Raw genomic sequence first — 18,549 nt, forward strand, 5'->3', positions numbered from 1 at the left:
CCCATATACACTGATCAGCCATACCATTATGACCACTGACAGGTGAAGTGAATAACACTGATAATCTCGATATCATGGCACCTGTCACTGGGTGGGATATATTAGGCAGCAAGTGAACATTTTGTCCTCAAAGTTGATGTGTTAGAAGCAGGAAAAATGGGCAGCGTAAGGATCTGAGCGACTTTGACAAGGGCCAAATTGTGATGGCTAGACGACTGGGTCAGAGCATCTCCAGAACTGCAGCTCTTGTGGGGTGTTCCTGGTCTGCACTGGTCAGTACCTATCAAAAGTGGTCCAAGGAAGGAAAAGCGGTGAACCGGTGACAGGGTCATGGGCGGCCAAGGCTCACTGATGCACGTGGGGAGCGAAGGCTGGCCCGTGTGGTCCGATCCAACAGACGAGCTACTGTAGCTCAAATTGCTGAAAAAGTGAATGCTGGTTCTGATAGAAAGGTTTCAGAACACACAGTGCATTGCAGTTTGTTGCGTATGGGGCTGCGTAGCCGCAGACCAGTCAGGGTGCCCCATGCTGACTCCTGTCCACTGCCGAAAGCACCTACAATGGGCACGTGAGCATCAGAACTGAAGCACGGAGCAATGGAAGAATGTGGCCTAGTTTAATGAATAAAGTTTTCTTTTACATCATGTGGATGGCCGGGTGCGTGTGCGTCACTTACCTGGAGAACACATGGCACCAGGATGCACTATGGGAAGAAGGCAAGCCGGCGGAGGCAGTGTGATGCTTTGGGCAATGTTCTGCTGGGAAACCTTGTGTCCTGCCATTCATGTGGATGTTACCTTGACACGTACCACCTACCTAAGCATTGTTGCAGACCATGTACACCCTTTCATGGAAACGGTATTCCCTGATGGCATTGGCCTCTTTCGGCAGGATAATGCGCCCTGCCACAAAGCAAATGGGATGTGCTGGCCAAACAAGTCTGATCCATGGAGGCCCCACCTCACAACTTACAGGACGTAAAGGATCTGCTGTTAACGTCTTGGTGCCAGATACCACAGCACACCTTCAGAGGTCTAGTGGAGTCCATGCCTCGACGGGTCAGGGCTGTTTTGGCGGCAAAAGGGGGACCTACACACATGGTCATAATGTTATGGCTGATTGGTGTATACCCCTCTGTTCCCAGACTTCTTCACCAAGGATTGATTACACCCTAGTATCAACACCTAGCCTCGTCTCTCGATTGTTCTAGTGTAACTAACTTTTGCCAGGCTCCAGTTTTGATTCTTGGTTTTCGCACAATCCTCTGACCTCCCGCTCGTCCTATCGATGAAGATTATAGCCTTGCTCATCTTGTACCAGTTGCCAGCCCTAGACCTTCATGTGTTCCCTGTTATTATCCGCACTTGGGTCCTACCCCCAAAACAGATCTGCGCTACAATTCAATCATAGGGTTTCTCAAAGTACTGCATTTGGTCTAAAAAGGGAATTTAAAAAAAAATCTAGTTTTATAAAATTAGGATTACAAGACTATGTACAGTACTGAACAGTGCACAACAGACCCACAACAATAGAGAGCATAAAGAAACACCTTTGCTGCCCATGAAACGTCCATCAGCAGCTTACTTTACCTTGAAACTCACAGTAGACTGACCAGTTATCTTGCACTTTATAAGGTGGTCATTTCAGGACGTGATTATTTCAGTGGCATTTGCACATAAGACGTGGAATAGCACATGGAAATGGGTGTTTTTGCTTAAACACCTTCTGGTTGGTCTGTTGAGCAGGTGGGAAATGAGGATGAGGAAGATGTACTGCATTTGGTCTAAAAAGATTGAGAGGATTTCAAAAGCTTCTCTCCTCCCAAGTAGTTTTCTTACCAGTTTAATTGTTCAGTCTTGGGTTCTTGTACAGCGCAAGAACTAGACCACCAGTCTGAGCTGCCAGTGAGCAGGCTGAAGGGCTATGAAGAGCCCACTGTAAGCACAGACTCCCTGCATGCTGTTAGAGGCAGTAGTGTAAAGCAGCATGGGGGTTCAAACACCTTTGGGGGGGACAGGAGAAAAGATGAGCAGTTAAAAGCCAGGCAGACAAGAGGTGAGTGTGTTTAGAGTTGGGATTTTATTTACTCTTCTTTATTAGTAGCAGTAGGACTAGTCAACTTAATTCTCTTTGTTGTACTTTTTCAAACACCAAAATATACGGCTAACAGCCAAATGGAAACACTACAACAACCAGGGGGTTAGAGGTGGGGGGGGGGGCAGCAAAGCCTGCAGATCAGCGCTCTCGCCCTGCACCTCCCCCCCCCCTCCCCCTCCCCCCTCTGCAGGACAGGAACACTCAGACACACGGAGACTAACTCAGAGCCAGGTGCCTCAGACTGAAGGGTGGTGGGGGGGTGTGACCGATGGCTGGGACCCGGGCCTCTGTTTGTAGGGGAGGTGAGTGAGGTTTACTCCTTGGAGTGCATGTAGTTCAGCAGGTCAGCCACACGGGTGCTGTAGCCAAACTCATTGTCATACCTGCAGAGAGAGAGAGACAGAGACATACACATTAGGGAACTCAGAGACGAGTGAAGAGTTCAGGAGAGGGAAAGACAAGAAGACCAGGGTTTTTCCAGGGATTGTAGAGATGGGGAGAGGGCCAAAGTGGCAGGGTGTTAAAGGGTGCCGAGGCAGATGTAGGGCCAGAGACTGTTGAGAGACAGACACCTATGGAGAGAGATGCAGGTGATGGATTCCAAAGAGAGAGTTGAGGTCAGGGTTTCTCACCAGGAAATGAGTTTGACAAAGTTGTCGTTGAGGGAGATGCCAGCGCCGGCGTCGAAGATGGAGGAGTGCGTGTCCCCAACGAAGTCAGAGGAGACAACCTGGAGACAGACAGACAACAGAACCAAGTCAGCACAGAGGACCCCCTGCCAGACCAGCAACCAGACGGCTAACAGCAGAGCAGGACAGGGCAAATTCCAGTTCTCCAGGGTCACAGGGTGTCTGGTTTCCACCTTAATTACTTAATTGGAGTCACTGTCAGGATCAGAAGTCTAATCCCCCTGGTGATTCCAGGTCTTAATCCGCCACTGACTGACAGGAGCCTAGAAAACCTGCTGGAGTCTCTTAACCCCTCAAGTGCTGGCGGTGCCCAGGCCTGGCCTTGGAGGTACACCGGGCTGTTCCCCAGAACAGCAGTGTGTGGGTTGGACTGTAGGAGTGGGGAATTTTAAATGAACCTAGCTAAGCCCAGTCCATCCTGTTACCCAGTACAAAGCTAACCCAGCCCAGCCCAGTCCTCCACAGCACTGTTTCTAAGCCTGCAGGGAGCCCTTCCACTCACCGAGTCCTCAGTGTATCCCAGAATGCCCTTCATGGGCCCCTCGGATGCCTTCCTGACCGCATCCTTGATGGCGGCGTAGCTGGCAGAGCGAGTCAAGCGGCAGGTCAGATCAACAACAGACACATCAGAAACTGGCACACGGAACGCCATGCCAGTCAGCTTCCTGTAAGGGGCAGGGAGAGAGGGAGGTTTAGTCAGCTGTGTTCTTCTGGTAATTAAAAAAAAAACAAAAAAAAACCCCGACTTCACTGGACCACATTTGGTCTCCAGCCCTGGTCCTGGAGAGATCCGGCAGCAGGTCCCTCTGAGCCTGAATCAATGGCCACTCACCCGTTGAGCTCGGGGATGACCTTGCCCACGGCCTTGGCGGCCCCGGTGGAGGCGGGGATGATGTTCTGATGGGCTCCCCTGCCGTCGCGCCATGCCTTGGCTGAAGGACCGTCCACCGTCTTCTGGGTGGCTGTGTAGGCATGGACTGTGGTCTGAGAGGGAGAGGGAGGGAGGGGGACAGGGGCTCATGGTTAGCATCCTGAAGAAACATGCAGTTAAAACCTGTATGAGGTTTGACAACCCAACAGGGAGAGAGATACAGAGGGACAGACAGGGACAGACGGACGGAGAGGGACACAGAGGGACGGCCCATGGGCCTTGCCTCACCATGAGCGCCTCCTCAATACCAAAGTTGTCGTGGATGACCTTGGCCAGTGGGGCCAGGCAGTTGGTGGTGCAGGAGGCATTGCTGTAGAGACAGAAACCACAGCCACCGTCAACCAATCAGCAATGCTGCCTACTCACACGCACATGTAACCAGCACCTACTCCACACCTCCACTCACACAGACCCCAGACACCTGGCTGCATTTGAAAATTGGAAATCTCTTCAAAATGCCTCACCTGACGATGGTCATGCTGGAGGGGTCATACTTGTCCTCGTTGACGCCCATGACGAACATGGGGGCGTCGGGGGAGGGGGCGGATACAACCACGCGCTTGGCACCGCCTTGCAGGTGAGCCTGAGGAGCACAGGGGCAGAGAGGGGGCGTCAGCACGGTTTGTGAATTTGGAAATGCGAGTGTCAGTGTGTCTTTATGAAGAGTGAGGAATGGTCAGTACTCACAGAGGCTTTGTCAATGCTGAGGAAGACTCCAGTGGACTCCACCACGTACAGCGCCCCACAGTCTCCCCAGGGGATTTCCGCTGGCTTCATACTGAGGAGAGGGAGGAGGGGGGGGGTGGAGCAGTCAGGACCGCTTTCCAATAGAGAGCTCATCACTGAACCAGTGAATCGAGAAGTGAATGTCTCCCAGCCATTCAATGGCATCCAGTGTCCCATCACATTAACTCCCCACATTTGCCTCTCCAGTCAGTCTGTATTAACCACCCCCCTGGGCTCCGTTTTCTTTGGGCCCTGGCCTCTCCGGAATCATGGCGCCAGTTGTAACAACACAGGGGCTGAAAACATTACCGCCGGCTCTCAGGCTCTCCATTCTGCATTATTATCCTATGGTTGTTTTGTCAGGGAGGGGGGTGTGCTGGCTTGTAACTCACCACTGGAAAACAGAGATAACCTGATCGTCCACCACCAGCTTCCCGCCCTCAGCGCGGACATCTCCGCGGTATCGTCCGTGAGTGGAGTCATACTTGAACATGTACACCTGGGGGAGAGACAGAGAGACGGTTATATATTGCGAATGTGGAATCCGATGGCTTCTCCCTCACAAGTGCGAGGTCTGTACTGTATTGTACTGGACGCCATTACATTCCCCCAGTCTGTCACCCCCCTTGTCCCCATGTACCATGTACTGGAGGTCGATGAAGGGGTCATTGATGGCTGTCACTTTGATGCCTTTCTGCAGGCAGGCCCTCAGCACCAGGCGCCCAATACGGCCAAATCTGTAGGAGGGAAGAGAAAAATGTGGAAAAGAGATGGGGAGAGGGGAGAGGAAGGAGAGAGTGTGAGAGAAATGATCAAATTAATGGAAAACCTCCACTCTTAAGATAAACAGATCAATTAGAAACAAGGGATGCGATATCTGCACTAAAGCCTAGATGCATAATCACATAACCGTCAAATAGGAGCACAAACCAAAACATTAAAACGCCTTATAGTAAAACAAATGAATATATTAAAAGTAGTAGAAAAAGAGAATATTTTAATAATCTCCTCTGAGTGTCAGAGGCAGTGTGGTAGAGCACGAATGCAGTGGAAAAATCCAGCAGTGACAGTTAGCGCACATCTGCTGCAGTCGCTCCCAAAGGCTTAGAGGCCTAACCCTGACATAATCCCCCACAATCAGCAGGGACAGCCAGGCACATCCGAGTGGAAACGCTCCTAAAGCCTCTCCACAATATCCCACAGCTGCCTTCTTCAGTCCTATATGGCTCTTATGAATGACTGCTCCAGGGTGGATGCAGTTGAGCTGATTTTTAAATTGGATTGTGTTTTACAGGTAGGGAGTGCTTTTTTTTTTTTTTTTTTTTTTTTTTTAAATCATTATGACGGACATAGTTTGGAATGTTCCCCCCGCCAAAATAAATGGGTTTTTGGAACCACTCTGTGACAGGTTAATAATTGCCGTCAAATACTCTAAATGAAGGCTTAGTCGCCCATCCCAGAGAGAGAGCTCAACCGTTTAATTACTGTATGCATCTCTCCCTCTGGGGTTCTGGGAGAGAAGAACAATCCTGTAGGTTTTAGAGTAAATCATGGTTTCTCAGCCAGAGCTCATGGTCACTTCAATTTAGGCAAATGAATGGCTCTTTGGAAGCTTTTAATTTACACACACACACACACACTTGTAGAATCTATACATTTATAGAACCATATAATAGAGACCTATTATAGTGGGAGCAGGACAGATAAAAATACAATTACACCATGGCAATCTCCTGCAGGATACGACCCACTTTCTCCTCCCCTGCAGTATTTTATTCTGGGCTTGCTACCTCTACCTTGCTACTTTTTTTTTAAACAGACATTTAAATTGTTGCCTTTACTTTCTTCTTAAATCAAATGCACACCCATCTCAAGTCTGTGGCCGTATCTGCCATGACAGACCATGCGGTGACTCATACAAAGGCAAGATTTAGTGTGCAGTGTTCAAGGAGGGGCAGATCTGCAAATCATGCAGTCAAAAACGGGGGGGTGCTGCTGGGTTGTTTAAAGCCTGGCTCACAGCCCGGGTTCTGACATGTTTTAGCAACCTGGTTTCCAATTTTCAAGAGTGTGAAAGAAAGCACATAGAGAAGGTGGGTCGACCCAGTTCAAGAGCAACCTGCCCTCAGGAGGTGGGTCAGCCAGCCAGCCAACCAGCCAGCCTGTACTGACCTGAGCAGAGCGAGGCAAGATGCCCTATGCACTGTGGGTTTCCTGTATTGCCCTGGTCTCTGACCCACTTATCGAGGTTGCGGTGCTAGAGCGCAGACCCAACCCACACCTCGTCAGAAACTGGGGAGGGAATCACCCCCAGGGAAAGGAAACGTGGGTGAGAGGGGTGCTGGGGAGGCAGAACTTACCCATTGATTCCAACACACAGGTCTGACATGGTTGCGGCTGAGTGGAATGTGCTAGTGATTCTGCAGAGAGAGAGAGAGAGAGAGAGAGATTCAGATCAAAATATTCAGGAGCAACCAATCAATTATTTAAGAAATAAAGAAAATACAAAATAAATCCATATGTGCCCAAAACGATATTGTAAAACAGCAATGTGCAAATCCTGCCAATCCACCATGAGCGCTAGACTACCCAACATCTTATTAGTACAAATGTCCCTTCTGCTCACCCGAGAAGCCTAAAACACTTAGATTGATTGAGGACTTGTAAACTGCGGGACTCTCCAGGACTGGAGTCAGGCAAGGTGGCATTAAAGAGTGGGTTTTTTTGTTTTGGATTTTTCCTTCGTTTGCATTTAATCGCAGCAGTTCTACCTGCTATGCAGTTATACTGCGGACATCAGAGTTTCCAGAACTCCCCGTTGTAGATCTAACCTCGAGCAAAGCAACCAGCCAGCCACCGGTGCCTTCCAGACCTGCCCTGACACGCTACGCAGTCACGTGTATATCCGAGGCCCTGCACAACAGCAACAGTTTGCCAAGCCCTGCATGTTGTATACATGCATGTACCAGTTTATGTTTATTGGTCTATCCTGTGACCTCCATGATGTCCGATCGAAAAAGAGAAGAAAGCATTTTGGATCAGGCCCAAATTTTCAGCCCTCGCTTTCCTTATAAGGCCTGCTTGTGCAGCAGAGGAGAATAGAGAAGTCAAGTATCAGGGGAGGAGAAAAGAAATACAGGAAAAACGGACTTCTCTACTAACCACCCTTGGCAGGAAGCAAGCGGAGCATACTAGCGAGATGATTGGGCCACTTCCTTGGACCGATGCCCTGCGCGTTTGCTGGCTGTGCCAACCGTCACAGCCCTTCTGAACACTGGGACCAGAGTCGGACCAATCCCTTTGCCATTATCATGTCATCTTAGGGCAATGTAGACTGTCTAGATGCCTCAACTAAAATAAATAAAAATTCAAGGGCCTGAGATCATGTTATATTTAATTTATATCCAACAGTTTAAAATAGACAATTCAGAGAGAAAAGAGGAATCGCTCCTAATTGTGCAAGCGCACATTCCACAAACCATTAGCAAGGGCACCTGTCACAACACAAGGAGGTGGGGAAAGGCTGTTGAGATGGGCTGAAAATGAGTGTCCCAAGAGGCAGTTGCATCAAAGGGAACATGGGTAATGGAAGTGCCCTTTTCTGCAAGCTCTGAAATGTGCCGTCTCTTCACACGGTGTTGCAATCATGGTTGCTTTAGGGTCCATTGCGACTGTAGCACTGAGGGTCACCCACACTCACTGGTATGATGGCAGTAGCTTTATACTGTACACTGTCACACACTATGTATACGATCACACTGTCTTGCAGTTACACTGTATACTGTATTCACACTGTACACATGATAAACAAGTCTGTACTGCACCTCCCATCAGCAATTCTGCAGCAGCAGCTGTGGCCTACACTCGCCCCCCTCACCTTCCCTTCCCCAGTCCCTGCACGTCACCTCAGATAAGCCTGACTGAGTTCTACTGCGATCCAGGCAGTGCAGTCTGTGCGATCCCAGGGCCCTGTGGGGTGGAGGAGGAGGTCAGGCGTGGGGCAGAATGACTGGCACTGCCCCAGAGCCTGGCAGGCTACACCAGGGAAGGGGGGTGATCGATCAGACCGCCAATTTGGGCCAGGTGTCGATTTGGGGAGGTGGGGGGGGGCGTTTATCTCAGAGCCCACAAACTTAAGAGTGAAGGGTCAGCCAGGGTCAGCTCACCCGGGCCCTCGAATTCCTTTGTGAACATTTCAACACTGGGATGCAAACAGCCTGGGGCTAGGCTGTGAAATAAAGTTAAACTGTCTGCTCTCTCCTGGGCATCACGATACCATTGATCCACTATGACAGAAGGCTGTTGATGACTACACTTAACATAGATCTATCCCCCGCTTTCGATATGTCTGCATGTCTGACCACTGCCACACACTGTCCTCACAACACACTCTGGGTCCCAGTCACTCAAGGGCAGCTCTGACCCGCCCCAGAGTTCAGTACGAGTCCATGCCAGACCCGAGTTGCTCCCCAGTGCAGACCGTAGGGATAGGGGGCCACCACTGTTAGTTGTTCAGCAGGTGAGCCCTCAATGGACTTAGATCTTGATCAAATTTGCTTTTCAGATGGTCTGGCTTACAAAAACATCGGCAAATTGCCGAGCTTAAGATCATTTCATATTCAACTTGAAACCTTTTGGTCAATGGGTGAGACAAGAATCCCCCACTGCCGCTTCTCTCAAAATCACACAAATCCCTTTCCCATAAACCACTGCACCACCTACTGGCCTCGCCCCCTCCACCATCTCCAAATCAAGCAGCTCATCCCAGTGGGACAGGGTGTGTGGAGGGTTGTTAATACACAGCAGGGATGGGATACGGATGCAGGCGGGAGAGTCCTTGGAGGCCTACATCCTCTTAATTCCCTGCCGCACAGCATGCAAGGAGATTACGACACACAGGAAGGAAAGACAGGCCAGCATCACAATCTGCACCCAGTCACCTTTTAACAGGATTTCACCAGCCCATCGGCCCCCTCTGCACCAGCGGAGTCAATGAGGAGGCACATAACTGAAGCTTCTTCTAGACAGCACAGTACATTAAAATATTTCGTGGTGTACTGTGCCACCTTTAAATTGCATTGCTTTTGAATTGTGGACTGCTGCTTTCAATCAGCTCACTTAAACAAAATGGATAGTTATAAAATAGCCTAACTATATCCTGAGAGCCCTGAATTAAAGCCCCAGGCCCAGCCTCCCCATTCCGATCACAGCTGGGCGAGTGGGCCCCTGATGCTAATCCAATGAGATTTCTCTCCTGCTTTCTCGTCCTCCCTCGATCCATCCATCCTTCTCTTCCTTCTCCCTCTCTTGGGGTGTGCTCACAGTTGCCAATACCTGCCTGTCCACAAATTCAAATCGCCAACTGAATTTAGTTAGCAGCAGAGTGGGCCACCACATCAGCATTGTGGCAGGTCATCATAAGGGCTACGTTTTGTTATTCTGCACCAGAGAAAAGCAGCTAGTTGGCAGAGTTTTTTTTTGGCTTTCAGTCACCTAGATGAAATAGACTTTAAACCACAGTGACAGCACCTCAGTCGACTAGCCTCAATAACACTGGCCGTCTTGCTCATGGTGTCAGGCAACATTATTCTCAACCGAGTTATTGCTAATAATAGGTACCATTGAGCAACCGCCAGCAAGTGACCAATAGCAACTGGTCTAATTGCATCTGAATGATTTCAAACCGTCATCACAGGCACTCATGATAAGGTCTATTGTGTATAGGTTTAAAAAAAAAAAAAAAAAAAAAAAGTGTTAGAAGCTAGAAGTGTACAAGCATTTTGTGAAAGCTGCAAGGTTTCCTGGATAAGGGCATTTGATAATAAATAAATGTTTAGCTCTTCACAAGGACAGATCTACAAAGAGGAAATGGGATTTGCACCCTAGACAGTATGAATGCATATGGTCCGCTGTGGTGTGTGGATCAGTTCAAGTTTTTCAGCAATGTAACACTTTACAATGTGGATACGTTATAAGAAAGTTTATGAAGAGAGTGCTCTCCATCCAGCTAGAATATGAAATAATTTTTGTTTTTATTCAACCCATCAGTTTCCAATCACTAAGCCAGCCTGTGCCCAGGCGCTCACTGCAGCCCACACAGGGGCCAGTCTCTGCTGGTCAATGGGCATGCCGAGAGGGTCAGGCCCAGGGGACTTGCGGGCAGGCGAAGCACAAGTTTTGGGAATGTGCCGTGCCGGTGCTGTGGGCTGCACTGCACAGTACTGCTCTTTGTCACTGTACAGGCCTGGGTTTGTTTCCAGGGCTTATCATCTAGAGCCCAATGCCTAAGCTGCCATTTGCAAGTTCGCCTGCAGTTCCTACAGACCACACGCCGTTGTTCTGTACGGGGAATTCCGTCCCATAACTCTGTAGCAGGGAGTCAGTTCAGGTTTTAGGCAGGTTACAGTTTGTCCTGCTGGTAGATGCATTCGGAGTGCCAATGCATTTTGGTATAGGTCTGTTGTGCCAGAAGTGTGGTACGAGAGTGGTGGCCCTTTTAAGGAGCCGCAAAATAAATACGTCCATCAAAACACATGCCAAGAGCCATAGAAAGGTGTGTGGTTAACGACGGACTTTCAGATGACAAAGGCTTAGAGCAGGTAGACAAGCTAAATGCAGAGTCCTCTGGCTCTTATTTAAAAAAAAAAAAAAAAAAAAAAAAAAAAAATACGGTGACCCTGTAGCTTTCACTCTCTGTCCGAATTTCACAGCCTCTCCTTTCCTCTTACTTACTCACACTCCTCGGTCTCCGTCTACGTGCCACCACCAGCCTCAGTCTTGGCTGTGTGACAGGGAGAAAACCACACCACTGCACTTCCGCACAGACGCGAGCTCAGAGCTGAGCAGCCACACCCCAGCCCCTGTTCCAAGTCTCAATGTTTGGCACCACAACACACGGGGAGGTGTTGCAAAACCAATCTACTGAAGCCAGAAGATGCATGAGTGCAAGTGGGGAGTGAGGAGCTAGGGAAGCCCTGAAGACACTGTTCTCCCCAGACACAGCTCTGTGCAGCCTTGGGCCTAGAACAACTAAGCTACCTTGTGTTGGAGGCGGATTCTACTCAGATTTCAATATTACATTTATCATCATTATACCAAGTTTCACAGCTTATTCCGAATAGCCGCTACTGGGTATGGAGAACGTGAATCTAAAACCTCTAGAACTGAAGCCTGTTGTCACCACAGCAGCACTTGGAGAAGGTACACAAGAGTAAATCCCTTTGCCAGGCGCCAGCGGATCCCTGTGGTTGGTGCTGCTACAGCGCCATGGCTGTGTGGCCACATCGCTGCACCGGCACACAGTGCGAGTGACCCACTTTATCCCCCTGATCCCTGCAGCACTGTGCAAGGAAGCAAGCCGGGCTTTTCTCAGTGGGGGGTGGGGATGGGAGCTGCGAATGAAGGGGCTGGTGGTGGTTATCAGAAAGAATGCACCAGTGAAGAGAAGTCAGAATCTCAAACAGAGACAGGAGCCATTTTGTTTGCAGGCTCAGTGCTTTGTCACTCCAGCCATTTTGCCCAGTTCAGTCTGGCCTAGAAAAACAGCCGGGGGGTGTTACTAGATTGAGGGGTCCAGAGGGACCAGAGGACTTCCCTGCTGGGGTGGGGTCTCCTGCCCCACTTTAGCACAGAGACGCTGTAGGGCCTGCCTAACAGGATCTGACCCAAACAAAGTCGTCTCGTTCTGTAAACTTTTTCCACAGAAGGCCGTACGTTCCTCTCCAGTGAAACTTAGACTAGAAGAGGGCCAGACCCTCACTAGAGTCCAGCAGTGCAGTACAGTATGTATTGGCAAATGCCCCTTCACAGTAAGCACATCCTTTCTAATCAGATGGGCTACTCACTGATGGTGTTATTATTCAAATACTCTTCTTAGGGAAACCTTTGGAGAGCTCGATTTACCATCAACACTGCCCACGAAGAACAGGGCCTTTTCCTGATTGAGGCCCATTTAGCTAGCCTGCCTGCCCACCCCCCTCGGTGTCTCTCTCTCTGCACCAGTGATGTGAAAGGACATGCTGACCCACCAGGCCCTTGGGCTCTGCACCACTCCAGTTTCCACACTTGTGCTTTAAATTTACTCCATTGTCATATTACAGTTCCCAACACAACCCTGCCTCTCCTGTAGCTCACACAGCAACAATGCTTGAGTCAACTGGAATGAAAGGGAAGAGAAGGAAATTCCACAGTACACAGCTGGACATCTAAGCTTGAGGGTGCATCTGTGGAAATTCTTGTAGGTGCTAGAGTCACACACTTGCATTTTATTTATTTTTTAGTTACAGAAATAGCTTGTTACAACAAACAGACTTGTTTGTAACAGCACCTTAATGGGGATTAAAAGGTACAAACATTCCTAGTGAGCGTTATATAAACTGGACCCGTTCTCTCCTTACGACTATATATAAAAAAAAAAAGTTTAATCACTGAGAAATTGAAACGAGTGAATGAATTGGCTGCCTCATTCCTCCCGACACACACTTCTCTCACACCCTTCCTACACTCGCCAAAAGCTCAGTAATTTTCCGTTAGAAAGACGCTGTGAATATTCAGAACCCAGGCACTCCCCAGGCAGGAAAAACACAAGAAGGGGGGGGGGGTTACAAAATGATTTTAAACCCACTGCCTGAGATCTGCTGAGGAAAATGGAAACAGTTGGTGGGTGGGGGATTTGGGGGGGGGTAATAACCTTTCACTACTCAAGGAGATCAAGTGTGCGTGGGTGGGGACGGTGACAGAACACGTACACACTCCCCCCACCCACTGAAAATCATAACGAATTGCAGCTATGCAGGGAGCTCTGCCACCAGGTGAAGGAGAAAGACTACAGATAATCACAGTGAGCAACAGTTTAATAGTTTAGTGCCACAAGCTCAAGGTAAAAGCACACTACAGTCAGTTTTGAACTGCAGATCCCCCAGAGCGTATACTTAAATACATAATAAAAAAAATTTAAAAATGGTATAGGTGCCAAGTCTTTTGGTGCAGCAGTCCAAACACACCGCTGTTGCTGGTTGTGAAGGCAGGACAGGCGTGCCCTTGAACACACTATTGAAAGGATGCAATGTTGCAATATCTGAAAGGCTGCAGGAAGTGACTAGCCTTATCTGGACAGTGCGAGCTGACGCTAAATGGGGGTCATTAGATGGGGTCTGAAAATAGTATTTTGCATACATGATCAAAGTATTACGGGAGGGGAAAGTGTGCATGCACTGATACGATACTTCTGAACATCACAGGAGGCTTCAAAATGAGAGATTGGCACGACAGAGGGGAGGGGGAGAGGAAATACCCGGTTAGTCAGATTGCAGTGAGCGTAATGAGTAAGTGGAGCTGCTTAACCACCTAGTAGTAGTAGTAAGTAGTTAGCCACGAGGTCCCATTATGAGAAAAGCACTGTACAGTCACGCCAGGGATGTATTAGTCACCCACGGGAGACAGGAAGTTACAAGTCTGCAGACACGTACGCGCTGCCACCGGTGAGAGAGAGAGAGAGAGAGAGAGAGGATGGAGTCGCTATTTATAGTCAAAAGTCTTGGGTCTTTAAGCTAACGCAAGTGTACGCAATTTGCACGCACAGCTCCTCCCTCCAAAAGGAAAAACCCGTGAGATGTTCAGATTAATTAGCGAACTCATCCCGAGACTCGGTGCTGTACCAGACGTGCACTTACTGCACAGCATTATTCATTGCCTTACTTCGGCATCAAGCGCAATTCCGTCATTTTGTATTGTTTTTTTGACTCAACAGAACTGCCATTGTGAAAGTGCGGCGTGTTAATAAAACGCCAACTACTCAGCCAAGACAAGATACCCCCCCCCAACTTTGTAATGCATCTCATCTTCCAATAAGTGCGTCGTGTAGATGTCACTTTGTGTCCTTCCTTCCTTCCGCATTATAACGCTGCGCATCGCCTTACTGGGGTTAAATCAAGACTTGTGCATTGCAAAGCACAGTCACATCCAGACACAAGAGACCAGTCAGCGTTTATGTCCATCATCCCAGTCGCGACACACGATGCACGGACTGAGTGACAGCATCTCTGCTCGCATCGCCGAACAGCGGCCTCAGACATCGACCTTCCTCACGACCTTCAGAGAGAGCCAAGCCAAATACACCTATATACACACTTCATCTGTCGATAGCAGGGTGATCCATTATAACAGGACGATAGGCTGCAGAGTGCTTCACTAGGAGATGTTGTAATTGTTTTACAACAGCAATCAATTATGCGCTCGGAAACCCCTATACAATTACACATCTACAGGCACTTTACATCTCAGGTAAATGTCGTGACGTACGAGTTTCAGAAGATGTGCACTTCTACAAAGCGAAGTAAAACGTTAATTCATTAAAACGATCAATTAGGACATGTAGCTAGCATACATACATCAACATGGTCAGTCATATCTGCCAACGATGTCGACGTTACTTTATTTGGGATGCATGTTTGGATCACTCTTTGAAGGTTTGTAGGCCAGCGCGCAAAGCTGGGTTAATACCCTGCCGTGCACAGGCATCTAGAAAAATGTGACGCAGAAAAAGCAGCTCGACCAGGTCTGTCTTTTTTTCTGTAATTTATTATCCTTTCAGGCGCTCCGATTATAATTACAAGTGGCGTCAATAATCCCAATTACTATTCAGACTCAGAGCAAAGAGACGGATTTTTTTATATTAACTGCACACAACACTCCCCTTCCGCTACCGTGTTACACGCAGTGCAGTTTCTCCTGCATCAGGATTAATATTGATGGAGTACACTTTCTCTACGACGTAACAACCCTAAACCGCTACCGTTTTATTTTTAAATAGATTTTCTCTTAAAACAGGAGCCTTACTAAAGGATCCTGTATTCCGCGGCCGCGCTGCACTGTCAAGGTTATATAATCACTTCCCTTACATTTTACAAAAACGCATCCCTTCCCATTCAAACCAGCTTCGTGCGAGTGGCGTTGACTTCCTTGTTAGTGCGAGGCGCTGCCTTTCTGCTAACTCAATAAACACCTTCCATATTTATATAGCCAGCCACTTCATTTCTTCTTTGTTATTTATTGTATTTTAAATTATTTTATTGCCTTACTTTATCATTTTAGAGCCCACCACCCTGCTTACCTTCACGTCTCCGCTGCTGCAGTGCTTCTGCGGCTCCGCGCTCCCGCACCCCGACTTTATAGCGGGCACGCGCGCCTCCGAGCCAGGCCGCGCTGGTTGCTCCTGGAAACCGCGCGTCCCCGCCCAGAGGAGCTGCACGAGCGCTCCGGCACGGATGCCATGGAAACCCCGCGGCCTAGGAGGGCGAGCTCTGCAGCCTGAATTACCTCTCACACTGATGTCAAATAGTGCGTCATATAGGCCAGTACCCCTTGCCCTGCTGGTTCCAACTGAGGTCTTAATTTCTTAATTGAATTCTTAATTGACCTAACAAAGCAATATACCATTCAATTAAGTAATTAAGACCTAGGTTGGAACATAAAACCAGCAGGGCAGGGCAGCAGGGCAGGGGGTACCCCTGATATAGGCTATACCAGGGGTTCCCAATGTCTGGCGATGGAGGGACCAAACTCCGGAGGTTGCATGGGCCGCAGTAGAAAATGCACCACCCGATGGAAACGAAATATGTCCCAAGTCATACCTTTTTATTTCCTATACATTTCTGTTAGGGAACATTTATTAACTCTGATTGTTGTTTTATTATATCACCCCCAAATTACATGTCCGATTTGTAACAGATTTTTTTTCAGAAAGTGTAAAAATAAAGTAAAGGTTCAGAAAAGGGGTGGTTGAAGGCTGGCTTTGGGGGGCTGCACCAAACATCCTCGAGGGCCGCATTTGGCCCCCGGGCGGCACTTTGGGAAACCCTGGGCTATACTTACGGTCCCACACATACACTTATATATATATATATATATATATATATATATATATATACACACAACATTCACCTTTAAACAATATCCGAAAGCTGTGCATCATCTGAAATACAGAGCACTTTTGGGGGGCATCTGTCTCCAAACCCTGCCATCAAACCTCATCTGCTTGGCTGGTCATTTTTAATGTTGGCTAAAATCTACACTATTATGTAACATCGACCCTTTGTAGTTTCTACTAATAATAGCATGTTACGCAATGAATAGGGGATTGCTTACTACAGCACCTGGAGCATGCATGCCTGGACAGTCTGTTTTATACATGCGTAGGTCGTATGAATTAAATAACGTGTTAGTTAGTTTACGTGTTAGTACCTTACGCCCTGGGTCCGCCTTTCTCACAAAATGCATCACGCAGTGGAACAGGTCAAGGACATATACAAGGACACATCCCTGGCCCTGGCTACAATAATTGTATCCACTGTAAAGAAATCAGGGAAATATAATTATTAAAATGAGACAACAACAACAACAATAATAATAATAATAATAATAATAATAATAATAATAATAATAATAATAATAATAATAGCAGCAGGAATAACCGTCAGCTATGTTGAATCTAACGATCGATTTCATATTTGATAAAACAAGACAGTATCAATGCATGTGAACGGGAATAAAGCGATCACGCATGCGCATATGCCGACCCTGAGTGTGAGCAGAACGAGACGCGCGTCCTGCCTCAGACCGTCGCTCACTCCGAGGCTGTGTGCGCGCCGCGGGAGGCCACGCCCCTGCGCCACGGAGACTCGGGAAGTGTCGTTCATTTCCGTGAGCGGCCGCGCTGCGCACATCGCGCCTGACAGAGCCGGCGGAACAGGCACGACGGCAGCCGCTCTCGGTCCGCATGCACATTGTCTGCCAGTCTGACTCTCCCCGCTCCCCCTCCTCCAGAGTCCACAGCCCCTGAAGTGCCCTTCCCATCGAGGTCAGAATCCAGTACCCGACGACATGATGGCCATCGCCTGGGCTGCTCTCCCTTTTTTAACTTTCTAATCAGACTATGCTGCTGATTACGCGTGTATTGTTAGCACTTCTGTAATGTGACTATTGCGCATCCCGCCTTCCACTTGCCTAGGACTTACATGTATTATGGTCTGCATTTGTTAGATCATGTGTACTAGATTGTATTCTTATTGCATTTTATACTGATTGTATTTACTTTCTAAATATTTGAATATGTTTCTTGTGAAAACTGTAAGCTGCCCAGGACCGGTAAATAGATAGATGGATCATAACGGTAGGCCTTTGCCGAGCCGTAATATTTAGAAGAAAAATAAAAACTAAACCTACTACCTACTAATCTAAAACCTACCAAAAACAATAACATGGAAGCCAAAGAAAAAAAATGTGAAACAAGTGCGTCGATGTGAGAGACTAAAAGCAGCTGTGTGGCCAGGACCGATACCCGAGAAGTGCAGCGAGATGAATTATTGAGGAGCTGCTCGCTGGAGCCGCCGGCGCCTTCGACCCCCGTCATATAAACTAATGACAACTAACTTGTGTCTGTGCAATTGCAGTCGAAGCAAACAGATTGTTATTTACATAAGGAGAGAGGCATCCAAAGACACGTTATTCATATCATGTTTTGAATTGTATTCATAATAATTATTAACCTGCGCAATGAAGTGAAGCTGTGAATTCGTGAACTACTGTCTGGCAACATGTGTAAGGAAGGACGTTTACTGTATAATGGCAGTTGTATTTAACATCGTCTCTCTCTCTCTCTCTCTCTCTCTCTCTCTCTCTCTCTCTCTCTCTCTCTCTCCGCGTTGCTCTGCGGTTCTCCGTGAAGGTGAGAGCCATGGCGAAGCGAGGCCCGCCGTCAGTCCCCGCCCTCTCCTGCACTGACAGCCCGGCCGGCCCCGCTGAGATCCGGGTGGAGACCCGCACACAGCCCAGTGCGCAGCGCCAGCTCCGCCTCCAGCCGTTTCCTGTTACTCAGCACTTTTTGGCTGCTCGCTTCCGTGCACCATCCCTGCTTTGAATGAATAATGAATGGATGATCTAACGAATATATAAATACATTTAACCCATGTGCATCCTATAAAAGCTATTTTGTGTGTGGTGATCTAGCACTCACTTGATATAGTTTTTTCCATTAAACAGAAAATTCACATAAAATCAGAAATGCTCAATTGATACACCAGTTTATAAAAAATCACCCAAAGGAAAGTG

General features: G+C 48.2%; 1 protein-coding gene across 1 annotated transcript; it reads right to left on the reverse strand.

Moving 5' to 3' along the window:
• Positions 1–2,060: 2,060 nt before the first annotated feature.
• On the reverse strand, positions 2,061–15,644 carry gapdhs (glyceraldehyde-3-phosphate dehydrogenase, spermatogenic). The gene is made up of 11 exons (XM_066719217.1): positions 15,554–15,644; positions 6,804–6,863; positions 5,084–5,180; positions 4,836–4,942; positions 4,405–4,495; positions 4,182–4,300; positions 3,946–4,027; positions 3,619–3,770; positions 3,289–3,451; positions 2,730–2,827; positions 2,061–2,480 (listed from the first exon to the last, which is right to left on the reverse strand). The coding sequence occupies exons 2-11, from the start codon at positions 6,830–6,832 to the stop codon at positions 2,411–2,413; spliced, it is 1,008 nt and encodes a 335-aa protein (XP_066575314.1). The 5' UTR covers positions 6,833–6,863; positions 15,554–15,644; the 3' UTR covers positions 2,061–2,410.
• Between the last annotated feature and the right edge of the window lie 2,905 nt (positions 15,645–18,549).

Source organism: Amia ocellicauda, chromosome 12, assembly GCF_036373705.1.
Source record: "Amia ocellicauda isolate fAmiCal2 chromosome 12, fAmiCal2.hap1, whole genome shotgun sequence".
NCBI lineage: Eukaryota > Metazoa > Chordata > Actinopteri > Amiiformes > Amiidae > Amia > Amia ocellicauda.